The 22354-nt window shown below is 40.8% G+C and overlaps 1 protein-coding gene across 3 annotated transcripts in view; it reads right to left on the bottom strand.

Moving 5' to 3' along the window:
- Window positions 1-12281, bottom strand: part of trak1a (trafficking protein, kinesin binding 1a) — a 37124-nt gene extending 24843 nt beyond the window's left edge. The window contains exons 1-2 of one of the 3 annotated variants that reach the window (XM_085473282.1): window positions 12080-12281; window positions 2865-3059 (exon numbers count right to left, since the gene is read on the bottom strand). Coding sequence is in view for 2 of the 3 variants with exons in the window: in XM_085473280.1 (XP_085329406.1) it covers window positions 2865-3059; window positions 6480-6483 (199 nt within the window). In the remaining variant the exon portion in view is untranslated. Of the gene's footprint in view, window positions 1-79; window positions 943-2864; window positions 3060-6479; window positions 6637-12079 lie in introns of those variants that run through there. The other 2 variants (XM_085473280.1, XM_085473281.1) reach the window with 2 other exon arrangements.
- Window positions 12282-22354: the final 10073 nt, after the last annotated feature.

Below are 22354 nucleotides of genomic sequence, written 5' to 3'. Positions count from 1 at the left end.
ATTAGCCTCTTTCCAACTCCAGGAAAGTGTCTGGCTTTTCAGCTTGTACATGTTAATCCACACTGAAGTGCTCTCTTACCATCAGTGCACTCTTCATAGTACCAGTCCAGCTCGTAGTAGTCTGCCTTAACAAACCTCTGGCCTCTGGTCTGGCCTCGTCTCTTCATCCTCACTGCTCTGACAGACAGATGTGCCAATGTCCCAGCATACTTAACTGTAGCATCCCAGTATGGTCAGAAACAAGCATCTGTCACTTTAACTGGTTTCCAGTAGAGTCTGGTGGTCAATAGGTCAGCATCTCAATTCTTCTTTCTCAGCATGCTTAGCAGATACCAGAATGGACACGGTTACTTTAGGTAAGAATCTGGTTCTCATGATCAGATTTCTTTTCTGTTCCACACTGAGTAACACCAGCCCGTTGCTGTGTTATGCTTAATTTAATGCACTGCTGGTGCCATTTTTGGATTTCATCAGTCAGAACCCATTATTTGCGTCATCAGCTGTCAGCTGGAAAAAACACCGAGTCACTTATTTGTATTTTAGTCCGTCAGGTAGTCTTTACCATTTTCAGCAAATTTTCCATCTTCTGCCAAATATGTCCCTCATCTTCCTTATTTTCTGTCGTCACATTTCCAGAGTCACTCCAAAACAAATCAGAGCAAATAATCAGGTCCATCCACTTATAGCTTCATGTCAGGCCACCTTCGGCTGCTGTCAGCTGTTACTCTGGCCATGTTCGCAAAATGACCTTTTCCTTCCCTTTTGTAACATTCTTTAGCTCAACACATGGACAACCGCATCTCCAGCAATGACTCAATAAACACAGAGATACAGAGAGCAAGGCAGCAGCAGCAGTCACGGGTTTTGCAGCAGAAATGATGAGAATGACGACACAGTGGGATGGGTGGGCTAAAAGGATGTCTGTAGCCGAGGGGGGGGGGAATTTCACCAGCTTCTTCCCGCCCACCATTCACATGTCAGCATTTCGCCCTCCCTCCTCTCCTCTACTTTGTCCTTCTGCGTCGTTGTTATGGAAACAGCCTCAGACTCCAAAGCCTACGGCTGAGCAGCATGTAGATGCAGAGAAGGCAGTGTAGCGTTGGCAGGGGTGACGTGGCTAACTCAAAATGAATGAACCAAAATGGGGATTCTGGGATTTGTCATATAGGGAGTGATGAAGCGCATGCATGGGAGGCAGAAAGCACGTGAGAGGAACCAGTGAGAAGCACATTATGAAACTACAGCGTAAAGCAGCTACATGCTCACAGGATGGGCTAAGACAAGGCTAACAACATACTGTGAACCTGCTGCTTGCTAAAAACAGCCAGTGTTTCTTACAGTGTGAAAAAAAGCAACTGCTGCTAACTAAGTGACATGCATGGTTTTATGCTAATGTGCCAGTAGAGTCATATAACTGCTTACTCATGTAATGTAGTAAGGTTGCATAAGACCCCATTACAGGATCAGTTAGAGCTGCTTGCCAAGTGAGCCTGCACATTAATACATGTATTATCATTGCATTTATACGTATCTGTGCGCTGCTATTTGATTTCAGGTATGCAGTTGAATCAAAAGATAAAATAATAGGAAACAACGCAATCCCGAACATACAGCTATTCTAATTAAAACCTCAGTCTTTTTAAAAATGACATCTCCTACATGTTATCTGTTACTCTGTTGACAAAATATCCATCACCAGCTGAGGCTGTGAAACAAATTTACCAATCAGACAGTCTACAGTCTTTGTTACGTGTGCATTTTATGTCATCACAGCATGGATTTGCCTTCGATCGGTCAGCTGCCTCATGTCACAACCTCCTCACACTCATCCTTCTCAGGCACCAGATCGAATCAATGTTTACTCGGATGATGCAACAGCGTGTACTATATCCCCCTCCCCCACAGCGCTCCTGATTAAGATGCAAGTTGGGCTGGACTTTTCATTATATAAATGCTTAAAAATGGTAACACGTTGGCACTTTGTGATGGTCTGTACAATCAGACACTCAAGATCAGTTGAGCTTTACCATTAAAGATCTTAGCTCATGTATCACTCCTGCTTAGGGTGCCGATACAGAGCCATCTCCTTGAAGCAGATGGGGATAGCTAGTAAAAGTCCAAGTGGAGATACAGATGATGACAAATCACAGTGATGGTATTGACTGTACAGCAAAAAACTATTTTCATGATTTGTAATAATGGCTCTTCTGCCCCCTCGCTATCACCTGATAGGCTGGTTCTCTGTGATGAATGTCAATACTAAATTGAAGGTGCAGGCAATGGGGCACCGGGTGTATTTGCAGCTCTTGATTAAGCCTATTTATAAGATGCTTGGTTTATTTTTAGAACATGTTTTACCCTGAGTCACTATTCCAAGTAGACATGAGTTAGATATTAATAATTAATTGTGAAGAAAAAAAAAAAACACTTTACACTCCCTTGGTTTGCCATGTGCAGTGTTTGCACATGTTATCACGAGCCTGTGCATGTTTGTTTAATTCAAATTGTGTGTATGTGGGTCTGTACGTGCTCTAGCTGGCACAGATTGCAATCAAAAGCCACAGTTTGATAAGGCAAGTGCTGACGATAGTATAAAAAAAAAAAAAAAAACCACACAACATGCGCACTGAGTGCACGAAAAAGTAAAACATTAACCAGAGTGAGATAGACAGCAGTTATTAATTTTGTTTTGGCAACCACGGTCACTTGGTTCACCCACACTAACGGAGACATCAATGGAGTCAACACCCTCTCTCATTTCCACAACATTAACGTTGCCATAACACTCAGATCTCTCATTGTCACTCTCCAACAACAGGACACGCGTGTTATTATATTTTGAAAACGCAGCATAACGAACTTACAGAAGTATTTGAGGGTCTCCTCAATCTGTTCAGTAGTCAGGTCAACGGCAGCGTCAGGGCCCAAGAGGGGAGTGTGCAGCCAATCATCTTGGTCATAACCGAAGATGGTGTCAGCCCTCAGCTTGTACACCGGCAGTTGTTCTTCCAATAAGCTGATAATCTCGAGCTCCGGCAAATCAGTATTGTTACACACATCTGCACAAGGAGAGAAGACAAAGTGAAGAATAACTGCTGCTTTCTTTGGAAATATTTACTTTCACATTTTCATCAAGTTAGTGGACACAGGAAACACCAGAACTTCTGAGTTATTCAATTTAGTAATCAGGACAATATATTTCATTTAGTACACTCATGCAGTCTTCTGAACCGGAGGGTGTATGAGGCCCTCTAGTGGCCCACTGAGGAACTGGTTAGGTTTTAATTGCAGGAAAAAGAAAACCAAAAAGGAGACCAGCTAAAAGTTGAGTTGGTATGGTAAATGGTAAATGGCCTGCATTTGTATAGCGCTTTTTTTAGTCCCTAAGGACCCCAAAGCGCTTTACACTACATTCAGTCATTCACCCATTCACACACACATTCACACACTGGCGATGGCAAGCTACATTGTAGCCACAGCTGCCCTGGGGCTACAATGGCGCCACCGGGCCCTCTGACCACCACCAGTAGGCAAACATGGGGTTAGTATCTTGCCCAAGGATATTTGGCATGCAGCCAGGAGGCAGCCTGGGATCGAACCACCGACCTTCTGATTAGTGGCTGACCTGCTCTGCCACCTGAGCTACAGTCTGTATGGCCTCTTTCTTTATCATTTTAATAATTACTGGGTGTTTTCAGCCCTTGTATCCCTAATTAACCGTAGCTTTGCGATTGTAAAGGCTTGAAATGAGCTAGATGTCAGACATTTCTAATCATTTTTATAAAATACTGGCTTGCCAAACAGTTTAAATTAAGTTTGAATCCAGTGTTGTGCCACATCCTTATCTAAGACAATAAATAATTTCTCTGCCATAATTAAGCCCATTATTACCCCGAAAGAGATAAAGATGCCATGCATACCAAACAAGATAAAACAAAATCAGGTCTCCAGTCTCTCTGCAGCCAACTGATACGAGATTAACCTGCTCAGACATAATAAATAAACAGATGTAAGTAGGTGTCGACTAGCTGCAGGGCTTCCCTAGTAACCTGAGATCAACAGTCTTAATTTTTTCCTATATTTTCCTGTGAAAAATAAAAATAAAAGATGTGAAATGTATACATCTCTTACATAGTTATAGCCCAAATTGGGATTGCTCTCTGTATGGCCTCTTTCTTTATCATTTTAATAATTACTGGGTGTTTTCAGCCCTTGTATGACAGCTGCAGTGATTAGAGATAGTAAAGGGAGATGGATGGATGACATTACACGCCACAAAAGTTCCAGTCAGCTGGGATTTAAGAGGGGACTGAAGGATCGAGGCACGTGAGCCCTAACCACCGAGCCACTCAGTTGTGCTCTCTTTTTTCCCCCTGCACAAAATCAACAGCAGCCTTCCTCTGTGAACCACTGATTCACAATTGTGCTCTGCTGTGCAAACTTAAATAACCTTACCTAAGCTTTCAGCTATGCAGCTCTCTGTTCACACATCACTTTAGTGTGCTATTAAAAGCGTCATCCATTTTTGGCTCTATTAGAGAACACATTCTCTCTGCTTACACACAAATCAAGTTTTTTCTTTTTCCCTCCTCCACAAATATAGAACAGAGAAGCTCTTGGACTGACAGAAGGAGACTAAACATGGGAATTAACATACAGTAAAAATAAAGTTCTTTGTTTCTTTGTTCTGTCTCTCTATCTGCCCGTCTGTCTGTCTGTCTCCCCAACAATGCGCTCTTACAGTTTTTCTAATGCAGACTGAATGACTGACTGTGCTGAAAAGGGGAACACACACACTCACAGCAGAGGCTGGGGAAACATTTAGCAAGCACAGCCAGAGAAATTTCAACACAGATGTAAGTGCTGAATACCCAGTTCCATCAGAACAAGTGACATTTCACAATTTTCTGGATTTTGCCACTTTGTGCTGCCTCTGGTTTGTGTAAAAGTTCTCTGAGTAAGATTATGATTGATTAGCGCATCTCTGGCAGATCATTTGGTTTTACGCAAAGTACAGCAGCAAATAAAATTATATTGACACTGAAGTTTTGTAACTGAAGTGTATTAAAAGCTTTCCTGCAGAGCACAATCTGACATTATAGGAGCATGAATTCAATATACCTAAATGTACTGCAATATTTGGATTCTGATATGAAACATGAACAGTAAACTGGGTGATGTTTAAGAATGGTAACACTGCAAATATCATCCAACAAGGTTTTGAGCTTTGTTTAAAGGCAAAAAGAAAGGCAGGATGAAATATGCGTGTGTGTGTTTTCTGATATTAACATATATAGAAAATGTATAAATGTTACAGCCATTGCTCCTCCTCTCTCTGCAGCTGTAGGTACCAACTGCCTGTGATTTGATACTACTGAGCATTTAGGCTCAGACTACTTTGTGTCTCCACGGTGTGGTGGTTTACACATTCGCCTAACAAGAGAAAGATCCAGGTTTGATCCTGGGAGGAGAAAAAGTCCCTTTCGGTTGCATCAGGAAGGGCGTCCAGTGTAAAAATTGAAACAAATGGGGCTCCCTCTTAGAATAGGTGAGCAATGAAAGCAGATCACCTGGACCTCTTGGGAAATGCAACAATTATACATATAAAAATATTTTTGAAATTATTTTTTCATGTGACAGAAAGAAGATCACACAACTGACCTTTACATTTACTATGGACCATTTAAAAAAAATCTGTATTTTTTTTGTATCGCACCGTCTCTTCATAAGAGAGTGGATAGTAAAACCTTTTGAAGTAAATACAGAGGAGGCACAAAGCACACAAGCTGTGAGGACACCACAACAAGAAAGTTCAAGTTCAAATGTAAAAATAGGCCTGTCACACCCTCCGTCTGAGCGATAAACACACCGCCTAACACAGCGAGCAGGCTACGAAGACACAGAGAGGGTTTTATCATATTAAAGGAAAGCTACTGACTGACTAGGATCAGCTGAAATGTTAGCAGTCACGAGTTGTTTGTGTCAGACCGTTCAATCTCCCAGACATGACTTTCAAATCTTTAACTAGAGAGCATAGATCTGAAATGCAACATGGCTGCCTCCTGTTGACCAAAACAATGCACTTCTGCCCCCTGAGGTCAAGGCTTGAAAAGCCAGGGTTTTTTCCCCTTCTTCCTAAAACACACTCACTGACAGGCTTTTAGCCGTTTAAACCTGGAAATCTTATCTTTTACTATAAAACTGAACCCACATGACGACATGTGACACTTTTGATTTTTCACAGATTGAAAGAATTCAAACATAAAAACATTTCCTTTGCAAAGCCAGCTCTTTAACACCCCTTTCAATATACAAGGTTAAAAAGACAAGAAAGCAACAGTCCCCGACAAACAGATAACAAAAGGGATAGCCAGAAGATACGGCGAGCAAGCTGTCCAGATGTTAGTCAGACTGCTCATAACTATCACTAGAGATGAGCTGAAACTGCTAGAAAACCATTCTCCACACAGCGTACTCACTCATGGTGCCCGAGCACGACAACCACTGCCCCCCTCTTGCCCTCCAATTACATTTTCCAGCGATCCTGGAGAGGGCAAGGTCGCAGGAAATAACACAGAAAGAGAGAGAGGTGCCGGGAGGGTGGGAAATGGGAAGAGCAGAGTACTAAAAGTTTTAGAGGACAGTACAGAGTGCAGGAGACCAAAAGAGAGGCGGAAAAAGAGGGAGGGAGGAGCGGCCGGAGCCAACCAAACTGGTCCCATCATGCTTGACATGCCAATGACGAGAGATCACATGGACCGCCCCACTCTCTCACTTTTCCACACTCTGGCAGCCAACAAACCCAGCTGGGCTCTGCACACAAGCTGAAAGCCACACACACACTACTTTCCCTATCCTGTATAAACCAACTGTGGCCACACCAGGTCTGATGCTGCTCAAGCTCCATTACTAAAACACTAATATCAAGAGATTGGGCCTTTCAAGATTTTAAAAGTGTGAGTGTGCGTGTGCTTCGAGGTGTGGTGAAAACACAGCCTGAGCCAAAAGATAATAAACTCAACATAAAGGAGATTTTGCTATATTAGAGAGCAAGTGTTAAACTACCACAAAAACAGACCAGCGGAAAAGGTTTCTCCTCGTTACAGCAGTAATCACAGTGTGTGCGCGACAGGAGCAAAGCTCCAGCAGAAAACCTGCCAAAACACCACTCAAGATTTTTCCCTGTAATCCCACAGATCCCAGCTTTTGGCACCAAACAAAGCTCGATATGATTACATGTTATCCTAAGCTGATGCGTAATAGTCTTGGAAGCAGACTAATAGCTGCACTAATCAGTTTAGAATCACTAGTTACCAAACTTCACGGTAATGTGAGCGATTAGGGTGGTGCACAAAGTAACTGATCTTTGAGATGTTTCATTTTAGAAATGAGGTAATTTCAAGTAAAAGGAAGTACAGAAGTTGGTGGGTGGTTTGATGCAAACTATAATCCACTAACACTTAGAAAATTGCCTCCATTTAAGTTGTAGTGCTGCTCTGTGGAGTTGCAGCAGAGTGTTATCCAGATTTAGATTGCAGCACAAGCAGCTGCTGGTCACAGAGGGTGCACTCGTGAAATAAAGCGCAGTAGTACGTCAGTGTTATCAAATGTCACCGGCAGCTCACACATCTACACGTGGGTGGCGAACCAGGGTTTTCAAATGTCACTAACCCTGTGAATCTGCGCCTAGTGTGTTTGCTAAGGTGTTATTTTCTTTGTAAATAAAAAGTTTATTACTAATAAAATAAAATCCCTCAAGTCCTACCTGACAGGTTGAAAGTAAACATCTTGAATGACAAACGTAACATGGGATTGGCTGTTGGATTTCCCAATAAATCATTACAATTTCCATCAAAGAAGGATTTAACTGTGGATTATAAATCACAAATATTTGGTCAAGTGACTCCCACTCTTCCAGGACAAAAACCATGCAAAATTCCACACAGCAATGCTTCTCGTTTGGTTTGTGCAGTTAGTACAAAGAGATTTTTTTTTCATGTGCATATATTTTCTGTGGTTGCCTACTATACTTCTGATAACCTGAATCACAGAGCAAAACCAACTTCCTTTGTGTAGAGCTCAATCGTGCCTACTGGTCAAGGGATGTTTGCACGAGATCTGTGGTTCTGCTGTGGGGTCTGGCACCGGATCATTTGAGTCCTGTGGGATGAAAGATAGTGGTCTCTATCGAAGGGGCTTGTTCCGGGGCAAGCTGAAGATGCTGCATCAGATTGGGATCAGCGCTTTGGTGTCTTGGTTTCTGAAGCTGTTTGTGAACTCTCCAGCTGGTGGAGGAAGCAGCTGTCGGGGAGTGCCGGTGATGTGTGTCTAAGTAACATCCACGAATGTTGAAGTTACACCAATCTGTTCTTAGTAATAGTGCGCTTAAAAGTAAGAATCCACATAATACAAATCTGTTTACTTGGATACAAATGTGAGCTGGCGATTTTGATTAGTTGGTCATCCTGTGGAATGACACGGCAACGCTGCATCACACCGCAAGCGACATGGCAACCAGAGACCACAGAGAGTCAATCCCGTTCGGTGACTTCAAGCGACTATGGGCAAAATATTCGCTGACGAGACAAAGTAGCTGTGACTGGAGATATTTTTTCAACTTATATATCTATACAAATACAGATGCAGGCAACAGGAGTCTGGAACGTTCACAAGTGACCAGCCGTTGGCTACAAAGCGATGCACGACGAGCCAATCGTTTCCAGTGTGGACGCAGCTTAAAGGACAGCTTTAACAGACAAGAAATGGAGGGCAAAGGAATACTTTTCTTTAGACATTAAAATACATAAAATATGTAAACACTTAACCCTAACCCTTAATATCATCAGCCAGAATAGTAAAGACGCATCAGCTTCACAGAACATCAGATACAGTATGTAAATATCTGAAATCACTTATTTGTGTTCCATTTGTTTCCAGATGAGATCATCTGTCTACATCTGGCACAAACTCAGTGCATATTTTATAAATGTTAAATTCAGATTCAACTCAATGTTAAATATTTTTCAAGTCCACAGAATTGATAAAATCCAAACGAATGAGGTTCAGTTTGTTCTGTAAAGTGTGCAGTCAGCCAGTTGTTCTTGCTGGATTATTCATAGTTTTTTATGTACAAAAACATTGTAGCCATAGCAACCCTCAGTTTATGTGTATAGCAGCCCCTCCCCCCCTGTCAAAATTTTCCACTCCATGATTACACTCCCTCAAACAGTGACTGCACTGGTCAGACTGACTAGCTCACAGAGGCTAATCTCCACACACAGTGTTTTGAGTGCTTTACTGAGGCTCTGGTGGGTCAGCACAGGTCCAAACTCGTCTTTGTGAAAACACAAGAAGAACCCTGCACTCCTTTGAGAAAAAACAAAAATAGCAGCACAGTGGATGTTTCTGCGTGCTGTGACTGGATGAGAGCCAGGGGACCATACCCATCAGATCAGATTCAAACTCCGTTTTTCCACTTGCCATAACTTTGCCAGCCGCTTACCAAAGTTATCCGTCCTCTGCCACTTTTCTATGTGTCTGTTTGCTCCCAATCGTCCTCTCCACATCAGACATCCCATAATTTCACTGTTACTCAACTCTTTACATCATCGGAGGCTGGTAACCACGGAGAATTCATCTCACACCCAGAAACTGCCGCATGGCAATGAGCTGCTCTATTCAGCTCATTGTGTTCATTCATTCGCCCGTACCCACTCCCACACCAGCTCTCTCTTTCTGTGAGAGACTCAAAGAGAGAGTTGGAGAAGCAGAATGACAGATGGAAGGCTGAGAGAGGGAAACATGAGGACACAAACAAAACAACTGCAAATTTGAACACAAACCAGCAGGTGGCAGCACTGTCCTGAACACCTCAGCCAACTTTAAAACTGGGCTGCTGTAGATCCTACCACAGCTTTGATTTTGTAAATACAAGTGACCTGTTAAAGAATGAGCCTGTCAGCCTGAAATCAAGAACTGGGTTTCACGTATATGTTAAAGAAAAAGAAAAAAGAAAAAGAAAAACACCGTCCTTTTGATTCAAACAGCATGCATTAATTATGCATTAAAGCCAACAGTTAAAGGAAAATTAAGTTAAGTTAATAAAGAGCAATAATATTATAGATTTATAGGGCTGTTTAGGGTATAACAGACTACCTACAAAAGTCGGACACTGACTTTTAGCGAATAAGCTGTCATATGAATGTACACAGCACTGTGGGGTTTCAGTCTTCTAAAAGTCCGTACCAGAGAATCACCGATAGAGGAATGGGTGATTTAAACATCTGATATATCGGCAGATATTTTCTACTTTAGACACACAAAGCATAAACATAATCCTTCACTTTTATTATGTGAAGTAATTTATTAGTCCTCACTAAGATCGCATTACAGTGCAGTTTAAAATTAATCTTTCTTTAATTATACAAGTCAGGGATTACTCGTTTACGCTTACGAGCTGCCAGCAGGGAAGTGATAGAGTGCCCTACATAACACTCATGACATGGTTAAAGGGCGTTTCTCCCATCTCTCTCTCTTTTTTTAATTTATAGGTGATTGTAAATGCTGATACTGATATATCAATAAATGGCTGCTATTGACCCCCATTGACATCGGTCGGGCTCTAACAGTAAATATAACACTTTTCAGACATGCAGTTCTTTCCATTAATTCTTCTTTAAGCACTTCGGCCTGTTTTCCATGAAAGTTTAGATTTCGCAACATTTATGTTTCACTTTCAAAATGATTGCATGTTTTTCATGGGATTTGCTCAGCTCTCTTAAAAACATGATTGTTGGGCAGAATACACTAAACACCAGTATCGTCAAATTCATAACAATTCACAACTTTCCATTCGGTTCATTCAGTTTGTAGTGGATCTCTAAAGGAACAAAAACTATCATCCCTGCTGTAGACCAAGAATGGCCCTGTTCTCTAGAATGGATAATATGAATCGCCATTTATATTGGGTGGGTGTTAATTTACTTTGGTGGCCTGCCCAAGTAAATTCTATATATGGGGAAACCCTACACTGCACCAGCTACAGTACATGTGTGTACCTGGTCACCAATAAGCCATAAGCGCAAACCTTTGATTTGGTCATGCTGAACGAGCAGAGGTGCTCTGTCTGGTGAGCTGGCAGTCGATTTGACTCTAAAAGTGTAACTAAATCTAAATATGAGTATGACTTTCCTACATGACCTTTTTGGTAACATAAAAATAAGCGAGACCTTGCTGTTCAAAATAATACAAGGAACTGAGATCATGCCCAAGGGTGGAAAAAGAATGTCTTTGGGAGGGTCTTTTCCTGTTGCTCCTGTGAGTATGAACGTTACACACTATTGTGCTGTATAAGTGCTTGGCATCATTTATGAAGTGCTGAAGTAGCTTTTTAGCCAGGTTCTACTTAGCTCCCTCTCCCTCCCTAATGATCCGCAGAATCCCAACCTCCTTTAATCTAGACTTCTGCATGATTAGCATAGCAAAAAGAAGGAAAGAAAAATAATCAATACTCATTAATTTTGTATGTAATACCAACTCAATTAAAAGTGTCTGGTGGGTGTTCTTCCCAGACTGTAAAGAGAAAGGAGAAGGGCCAGTGCACAGCAACATTTTGGACACTAGTGTCATCCTGCTCTATTGAGGAAACAGTCCACTGAGAGCTCTTCTCTCTTTCACATACTGGCTCACACACAGCTGAAGTCCCCTGGAGCTGCTTCACTGACAGGATGTTACATTAGAGAAGGGTCACAGAAAAGGGACAGTTTCTCACAGCTCCAAAGGCCTCACTCTCATCCAAACCACCTCCATCAGCCTGCAGTCTTCCTAACACCTTACTCCAAAACCATTAGAGACTGGGGGCTGGCATTACTGTAAACTTTTAATTGGGTTAAATTGTGCTGTACTGTGTAACTTCTATAATACATTAATGCAGCCAAATGGACTTGTAAAGGACCAAAGGAGATCATTTCTGACAGATGAATTATACACATGTCTGCACACAGTGCTGATACAACAGCGCCAAATGGGTTCCAGTAAGTTTTGTCTGCCAACAGTTATAACATATGCATGCAGCAATTACCAGTAATGGTCTCAGCATCTGTGTAGGTGGCCGTGAACTTCTGAAGTGCAGCCTCACTGACATACTCCTCCTCTTCCTCCTCCTCACGGGCCAATCGGCGCGCTTGGCTACGGAGCTGGGATGCGTGTATGTGTTCGGAAGGCTGTTTAGGGGGCGGGGAGCAGGAACAGGTGGGGGGAGTCTGAGCCCTCGGGTCCAGCTTGGCGCTGAGTGATTACCGATTAAAAACAGGACCGGCCATGGACCAAACTTGGACCCGCCGAAGCAGAAACTGAATTAGAAGTGTCCTGAGCGCATTTATTTGACAGGGGAGGACGGAAATGGTCAGGTTGTCTCACCAGCAAGGCACAGACGGGGCAGCTGCGAAACCAGACTCCTGTGATCGTGCAGAGACAATGTCTGAAAGACAGGACAAAGAATTACATTTAGCAACGCTTATGTTAAAATCGCAGCGTTTAAAAAGCAAAATCATGTAAAACAAAGCACAACATCTCACCAGCTCAAGTTAAAACTGTGTGTTTTTAAATATTATTTAGTTTGCCCTGTGAAAACACATTTAGATCCTCTCTTTTTCTCAATCACACAAGGGCAAGCTGTAGTATTTATGGACATGGTATCACACTTCTCTGCATGATGGATGATTGGCTAAGAAGCAGTGCACATGCTCGAGTGTAGACAGTGTCATAGACATGACTTTAACCTGTCTTATCAGCTGGTCAGGTATACCGCTATGACCTAATGTAAACCAGTTAAATTGGCATGTAACTAAAATTATGCCCGAGGAGGTTATAATTAGGTTTTTATTTTTACTTTAACAGGTTGTGACTCGTGGGTAGATAAATAAATACATGGATTAAATGAAATACTAGAAAACCCTCTCAGTATACTGTCAACGCCATCCAGAGCATCACCTCAAAAAAATGCTTCTAAATCACATACTCCAGTATAAGGAAAACCAATGTGCCAATGTGACGCAGTGGATAACTACCATTAAGTCACTGTTTAATTAAACTACAACAATTCAGCCACAGCATCTATGATAAAAGGAAACCTGGGAAACAAGCTAAAAGGCAGACACAAGTCACATCACTCTCCAGGCTGCCAAAGCAAGAGGAACTCATCTACGTTTCTCTTTAAGCCATTCAAACACGCTCACTCCTGATCATCATTAATTAAAAAACACAAAAAAAAACATGGAGGTGTGGTTTTAAAACTCCCTTTCCCTCCCCTGTATTTCCCCACACTCCTTCTCTTTCTCACCATCTGTCTTTTTTTCCACCAAGGCCTCCTCTCAGAAGTACTGAGTAAGATCTCATTGTGGGAAGCAGAATTTAGGTCACAGAGTTTCCATTATTTAAGGGCAAATGTACATCATAAAAGGCCCAAATATTGTTGCTAATGACAACAGTCTCTGCAAAACATACACCAAGCCACAGTTTGTACTGCAAGTCAAAACCTAAATGTTTTAATTAATGTTTGAATTTTAAAAAAAAGTCTTAATTTAGTTATCACAACTTCTAAAGAAATTAAAATTGTTGTAAATCAATGCAAACACTGCGTCATGCATCTTTATTATTAGCAGCTGATGCTAATACCAGGTGATGCCAATATTGATATTTTTATTATCTTTGTTTTGCTTTTGATGCCATTTATTCCTCTTTTTTTCGGTTTTATGTCCTGGACCAATACTTAAATGGCACTTTTCTGTTCTTATTAATCACTCAAAACCTTTTTTTTTACGTTTTTTTCCCCCTTTTAATGCCTCGTCACACTGTCCTAGAACCACTAACCAGATCAACACTGATGCGGCACAAAAAATAAACGCCTGTCATTCTATAAATGTCATTCTATTTGCCGATATCAGTCAACAAAAGCAGAAAAACAAAGCAACGCTGTTATTAAATAGTTTCATTCAAGTGTTTTCCTTTTGAGATAATTGAACTGTGTCACATTTAGCAACCTGAATGAAGGATGTGTCATTGCTATACAAGTGTAATGCTGACCGAGCACTACTGTACTTTGAAGTTAAGTTTCAGTAATAACTAGGTCAGCAACACAAGGATCAACTATGTTATGGCCACAAAATTCCACATGGTGGGAACAACATATCATCGTGCTGTGGAGCCAGGGCTCAAGGACAAGGTGTAGTTTCCACCAACTTCATCGTTTTCATTATGTCACAGGTTTTGCAACAATGATACAGTAAGGTCAAGAAGTTTTTGGACGACGTCGCTTTCGTATTTTTGTGTCTTTACATCCCCTCATAGGATCTTAAATCAATCAAACAAACATAAAATTGAAAGGCAGATTTTCAGCTTTAATTCAAGGGGTTTAAGAAATGATTGCATTAACTGTTTCAGAGTGACAGTCATTTTTATATGTAGTCCCCCATTTTCAGATGCTTAAAAGTAAATGGACAAACTAATATGGGTGGATAACAAGGGTGTTGACATGTTAGAATATTTTAAGCATGTTCTCTAGTTGTAGTAGACAGTGGTTTAAGGAGGTACAAAAAACTACAAATACCTGGACAGGATTGATAATGCATAATATTATATATAATAATATAATAGCCATAACAATGCTGTCATTAAAACCTGTCCTAAGTCGGAGTCAGTCTGCCATCGTCTGTGATTGAATGGGATCAAGTTGGGAGTAGGGCTGGGCCATATCATACCGTTCACGGTAATACCGGTATAATTTTGGGCAACGATAGAAAAATGAAATATCGCGATAGAATATGGGTAAGACGCGCATGCGCAGTGCCTTTGTTTTCATACGCACACGTCGGAAAAAGCATGGCAGCGAAAGCAAATCGTTGAATGAAACGCAACTTCAGTGGTGTGGAACTGGTTTAGCTTTCGTCCGTCAGATACACAACAAAGCACTAGTTTTGGTAGCGCATGCTAGCGGGCCGTCGTTATTACCGTGTTTTTTGGAAAATATGGCACACTAAAAATCAATCCTTTGATTTTTCTGAAAATCGACAGTGCCCCTTATAATCCCGTGTGCCTTATGTATGAATTCTGGTTGTGTTTACTGACCTCGAAACGAGAAAAAAAAAAAAAGAAAAAAAGAAAAAAAAAGAAACGATTTTATGTGGTACACGGCGCTCGAAAATCTGTCAAATGTTTCAGTACGACTTTGCTAAGCCACGAACCTGGACTGCTTGATGGATTATCGGAGCATTACTACTATCGTAGTCAGGAGCCTGGCGGAGTGATACGTACTCTGCTTCAACATAATATTACCGTATTGTGTGTGTATGACCTCTTTTTAAGTTTTGTGGATATTATACATGGTTATGCTGAGGATATGTCGGCCAATTTCCACTGGAAATGCCTTTTGGTTAAACTGTGTTGAGAATAGATTCCTTAACATACATCAGAGTTAAAGAGAATATAGTTTGTGATTGCTTGCAACATTATAATATTGCGGTTAATGGGTGTAAGAATACAAAATAGAAAATAGGCTTGGAATGGGAACAAAGAACTGAGGTACAGGGCAGGAGAACAATCAACCCCCACCCCCAGGACAGTAGCAAGAGTTACTGAGGGTGAGGAGCAGACAAAGGGCAAACGGGCACTACCATAAAAGGAGATGGGGGTCAGGGTGTCAGCACCCTTGGCCACTGTACTAGTGTATTTCCATTTGTGGGGATGTTTACTGTAGGGGGGAGGAGACCAGAGGTTATAACTGTAACTGTTGTGTGGAGTTCTAGAGATCAGCCTTTAGCATAGAACTGCAGTGTGCTGATCTCCAGATGCATCTGTAAGAATAATTGGTAATAAAAGGATTGTGCAAAACATGGAAACATCTCAGCGTGATCTCTACCAGGACCAAAAGAATCGCAGAGACCGGCGTTGTCTCAACAATTGTCAGCAAGGAATTTGAATTTGCACTGTTACATTTTTATATAACTTTAATTCACATAAAACACCTGCTTGTTTAAGTGAAAATACATTGATGTTTTGGGGGTTTTTTTGCACTAATAAAGTTGTGGAGTTGTAAAGTATTTTGTCTAGTGTCAGTTATATCGTCAGTTATATCGTTATTGCAAATTTTCAAATGTATATCGTGATAAATATTTTTGGTCATATCGCCCTGCTCTAGTTGGGAGTTACATGCAATCGGTTTCTCATAACTCACCAATTAATTGTGATAAATAGTCAGGACTACATAGACAGAAATTCACATTTAATATTTACGTTTGTGCTCAGCAATTCCTGTTCCATATGAAAATAACCAGCTGGCAGTCAGTTGAGTCGAGTCCACTGAAGGTGTTGAGACTGATTCAGACTGCTGCAAACATGTTTATGGCAACATTATAAATGGGAATGTTTTAAATTAGATTAAATTATTTGCAAACCTTTGAGAATCTCTGAGAGTAATTGCAGTCTCTCCTAGTCAGTCTGTTTGCAGAAAGGTGCCTCCTATCAGGTGACCTGTGCAATCACCAGGCAGGTTGTTTTATTAATTTATTTATTTTAGTATATCCAAGGTGGTTGCTGTCCTACCTTTACTCGTGTGACTAAACCATTAGCTTACTTCGAATTAGCAGGTATCTTTGTCAAGCTGAGTGTGTCCAGTTTTGGATTGTTTTTCAGTTGAGGTCATTTAATAAGTTTGCTCAACTAACATTATCTCAGGATGGTAGTGCATGAGAGAGGCCATTTTATTACTGGTATTTTAATTTCTTTAATAAAATACTGATATTTGGTGTCCCAGTATGGATGCAATATCACATTGCAAAACAGCATGACTTCACACTGTGTTGACTTTTTCCCCTCCTATCCTTCTCTTCCATTGTGTTTTAGTGTGACTGAGCTGGTCAGTGTATTCATTGCTTTTAAGAGGCAAAAGTACAAGGATTGTTCCACTGTATCACATATAAGATGACTGCGATAAATACATGCAAACACACATCTTCATCACTGATTGTATTTGGTTAATAACAGTAAGTGTAAAGGTGGGTTTACTATGAGATTACAGATGTGTTAAGTGGACATTTTAAATCATTTACATCAGCTGTCTGGAAGGCTTTACGTGTGGATCCCTAGGACTTGAGTTAGCAAGTCTTTAGATAAAACTTGCGACACCCCAAAAAGATTTTGTAATCTTACGCAGAGATAAGAACTATTCAATCTTAGCCCTGACAGTCTGGAAAAAGACAAACAGCTGATTTGTCAGTGCAGTCTGTTAATCAGTTACTATTGACTGGGCTTGAAAATGCAACAACATGGACATTACAACACAGACCACAAATATTCAACAGCTGCTTTAAGAAACCAGAGCTGCACCACCCAAACCTTTTAGTAATGCTAAAAACGTCTTCCTTCAAGACTGAGTCAAGGCCAGCTCAGTGGCCTAACCCTTCCTTTGTTCCAACTTAACCTTAACAACTCTTAGATAATAGGCAACAACAGAAAAACCACGTATACCACACGCCAAGAGAACAACAGAAATGTGTCGATTCGAGTGAATCCCGATAGCATTACACTTCACATACTTTTAATGCATGGGAACTCACAGGAGACACCAAAATATGTTTATTGTTTTCTGACACATGTGGTGTAACCTCACAGTGTTCCAAGGTGAGTAAGCTCTTTCCTGACATCCAACTGAGGACAAGCCTCCTTTAATGTTCGACTACTTGGAAAAGAATAGCAGTGCTTTAATCCAACGCTGACTGACAACAACTGATTCTTACTACATTCAAATGCGCGCACACACACACACACACACACACACACACACGCACACACACACAAAAAAAATTCTAACCTACCACCTTTTGATCGAGACAACTGTGAATCAAAATAAGCTACGCTGAACAACCAAGTTGGCGAAACAAGACATCCAACTGCGCTATTTGCTAAATATCAGCTACCTGACGGAGATTTAATACCGCAGTTTTCAAGTACTATGAGAGTTAGAATTGGGATACACAACACAACCTATTAGCCATACCATTAGCATGTCTGCTGTTAAGCACACCACAGTCAATACATCAATTCACAATACATGCTTTTTGCAGCACTTTTTAGCAGCTGAGTGTTCACTTTTGTCCTAGCTAGAGGGGATTTCCTTACTTTTAGCAGCAGACCACGTAAAGCACTTAGACTTGGAGCTGTGCAGTTTTCAGTGTTTTGCTATGTGCAGCATGTGTGTGTTCTGGATAATGGAATATACAAAGATATCCTGACAGACATTTGGTGGTCATCAGTCTAGTAGCAGGAGAGAGTGCAAAACAAGCTGTGATCATGAATTAGAGCGTAAACGCAGGGAACGTTGTGTCCACCATAAACTACTTCCTATCAGTGTTTTTTGACTCAAGGGACCAATTGAGCTGAACTTAAATCAGCTCTAAGACATATTTCAAAACCTCTTTTTTGGCTATGCTCACAAACATGTAAGAGCCTCAGTAGCAAATGGGTGAGGTGTCCTGAACCAGACATAAATGTGTAAAAACTGGTACCATAACGTCTCTCAGGACTGCAGGCCGACATGTTAAATCCCTGAATAAATAATAATGACATGAAGGTGACAGAAATCAGGCAGCCATTGGTTTTGACTAAAAACCAAAACGCCCACATAATCGTGTTATTACACAACAAATGCACAAAGGGATCAAGCACTGTTGAATACAAAGGGTAATGCTAATTCTTAAGCCGTGTTTAACTGGTCAGAAGCTTACCTAACAGGTTCAGTCAAGTCTCAGATGCGTCTTTAATTCCCTCTTGCTTACCCCTTACTCTTTTTCCTGCAAATGAGATTATGTGAAACCTTTCATTTTTCCCCAGCATCATCTTCTCTAGGTTTCAGATATCAGCAATATCAAATATTGGGCACAAACAAAAATGTCCACCCATTTTCACACCTTGGCTCAGGGGCTTAGAGGATTTCAGGGGGTCCTTTTGTCCATCTTTGGGGGGATACTCCCACTGGGTTTAAATCTGGGACTCTCCACCATTTGACCTTAGAACTGAAGAAGCTTTTCGGATGAGAGGTGAAACGTCTTCAAGCAACTTAAAGAAGTCCAGACGCTTTTCTTTGCAAGCTCCTTTGACTACGATGACCTGGATGACTGAGAACCTTCACAGACAACTAACCCTGTGAACACACTGCTTTTGTAGAGATTTAGTAGTTTGATGGTAAAATATGACTGCTTATATCTTACAAATGTATGAAAAAGGAGAACTAGAGAATCTTACACCCCAGTGGCTTTTCAGACCACACCCATCTTCAAACTCTGCCTGATCTCTAGGACACACCTGTGAAGTTTCATGGCTGTAACTTACACTGTTGCAATCACTCACACTCCATGGTGTGACAGACATATAAATGCCTGCCAGAGAGTACTCAAAACTGTCTTTTCTGTGCTCTAAATGCAGTATCTTTAGTACCCACACACTGTTACAGTTGGTGTTTTTTGAAACACAGCAGCTCCAGGCAGGATCTCATTTGACTAACAAATGAAATCACCTTTGTAGATGCAGGGACTTTGATTTAGCATTCTGCCTGCTCGGTTCAGTTTTATATTATTATGAGTACTGAATTTACAGAACCCTGTCCTACAGAGGTGGTCGTATCACTACAGCATTTTTAAGTCCCCGTGCTTCACTGGTACGATTTGTTAACTATGAACAGATCAAGACTTGCATAAAACGAACACAAATAAAGGAGAGAATCTCTTCTGGCCTTTCATCTCTCTTCACTGTATCCTTCTCTGACGTACTTCCTACAATGCGAGCGCCTTTCAGTGACACATAGCAACCAGTCCTTTGTGTTCCTACAGACTCAAATCATGTTGTCAGATAACAGAGATCTGATACCATTACTCATATGGACTCACACAGTCTCAATTCAACCGTCTTCACAGGGAGGAAAGAGGAAGAGGAAGACAAAGAGAGAAGTTGAGGAAAAATGTCACATGACTGGCTGAAGAGGGTTAAGACAGCTTTTTCAAAAACCTTTCCCTTCACTTATCAGAGTTGAATACCTCCTGGTTGTAGTGCTGACAGGAAAGGAAGGGATGCTGCTTTGCAAGAGCAAACAAGAAAAAGGAGTTGACAGATTCTCATAAAGATGACGATACAGCCACATTTAAAAATAAGCATCAATGGAGAGAAGCTCTTCCATCCCAGCCATCGGCTGGAAAGACGAGACCACATCCAGAGAAAGAATGAGAAGGAGAACATGGTGGAAGAAGGATTAGTTCTTATTCCATCTCTTAAAGTGATTTATCATTGTTATTATTCTATAGACAAGAGAAAGACAGTGTTATAGCAACAAAACCATGGCCAAGAATGTCATGCATACAGTTAAGCTGTTTACAGTAGGTGACTCACATTGGGATAGCCCACAGTTGGAATGGAAAACAGATCTTTCAAAAAAGAAAAAAGAAAAGAAAGCCATCCATGTCGACACTTTGTACTGATTGCACTGTACTGTAAATCCCTCCCACGGCCAATCTGACAGTCTGAAGTGATTCTGCAAACTGTGACAGCAAACCAGAGCAGAGTACACAAGGCCTGGTATTTGCACACTTTGTAGTATTTGTAAAACAAGAAGAACTTCTTAGCGCAAAGAGCACTGTGGGGAGTATCTAATCCAGCAATCCTTTATCTTCTTTGACCAATAAAAACAAACTATTCGTTTTTTGGGTTGGAGTCTGATACACACTTCAGCCCGATTCACAATAACCACCAGCACATATGCTTTGCAGAGACAGCTCAGCGAACTGTAACCCACTAAAAATAACTCTCTTCCTGTTTGCCATTAAAGGGTACCCTATTATGCTTTAGGCTTTCTGCTATCATATTTATACTCAGGCTTTTTTTCTACTCTAGGTTCTGTATGGTGTGTCAAAGTGAGCTGATATCCTCATTATGACCATCTCAGATACAGAGCTTGGGCTCTGAGGAAAAACACAGCCACACCCAATCGCTGTGCATAACTTTTGCTTGCCGGGGCTAGCCAATCAGGAAAAAAGTTAACCTAAAGAGATAGTAGCGAGCTAAAGCTGTATGTTTCAGACACTAAATGAATTAAATAAGATTAAGGATTATTTTAAACTGAATCATTCAAAGAATAAAAATACTGAGGTAGAAATTAGCATAATAATTCACATTAAATAGGCTTTTTTTATCCATAGTTTGTGTGCTTTTAACAGCAAATGTCACTATCAAGTAAAGTAGTCAGATATCACCTGTGATGTGAATTGCTGTTTGTTTTTTAGACAACAGTATTAAACAGCAACACAGATCCTACAGGATGTGCTCGTCCTGCTTTTTTTTGTTATTGTTGCACACTGTACGATATGAAATAGCCCACCAGCTGAAGGCTTTCAGTACATCAGCTTCATTTGTGCCAATACAGATAAGCTGAAGTTCACCTGCTGGGTGAGACATGATTTGGATTTAACATTTTTTCCCTTTCTCCTGCTCTTCTGTTTTATCTCACAGAATCAACGCTAGACAAAAAATGAAGGTCTCGAGGACAGAGTTAAGGTTGATGTGGCTCCTCTATTTTATATATTTATAGTTTTTTTTTAAAGTTTATATATTTTTTAGAATGGGATAAACTTTACTCGGCACCAGAGTTATTCTTGTGACAGTGCCAGTGTTCAGGCAAACAAAGGCCAATGCCAAAGGCAAACAAGTGATAAAAATCACAATGACAAAGAAGAAAAGTGCCCATTTTTGTTTGTTTATTTAAAATCTGGAAATACTGTTACTATATTTATTTTTTAATAATATTATAATATTTATAATTTAAAACAAACACCAGACCATATTTTCATGAAGTACAATCCCAGTGAAGTAAGAGATGTTTGAAGGTCCTTAACACTCAGAGTCTCATTCATAAAAGCAACCTTTGACTTATTCTGGATTTTTCAGAGCATTTGTAACCAGTGTTACATCAACATGGAGGTCTGGGTGCTGACTGATTATGAGTTGGAGAAATATTTCTTATCCAAAATAAATCAATGTACATTTTGCAGTCCTTAAGAAAGAGGCTCATTCTGGCTTATTGAGGGGCTTGGCTATTACTACTAACAGCTCTTTGAGAAAAAAAACAACAACCAGAGACACACCTCAGTCAATCTGTCAGTAACGCCGTGTGAACTTCCTTGGCAGACACAGCGTTAACAGTGTGTTCTGCTGTGTGTCTGAGCAGTGAGACAGTACGCAGACCATCCACAGATCATGTGCTGTTAGTTGGCAAACTAAGTGGAACCTTAATTTAGCTTCCTAGGAACGACAAAGAAAC

Source organism: Copadichromis virginalis, linkage group LG11 (genome assembly GCF_057382275.1).
Source record: "Copadichromis virginalis isolate Kocher_CV1m ecotype Utaka linkage group LG11, C_Virginalis_male_GT1.1, whole genome shotgun sequence".
Classification (NCBI taxonomy): Eukaryota; Metazoa; Chordata; class Actinopteri; order Cichliformes; family Cichlidae; genus Copadichromis; species Copadichromis virginalis.
This window is presented reverse-complemented; position numbering and strand designations above follow the sequence as displayed.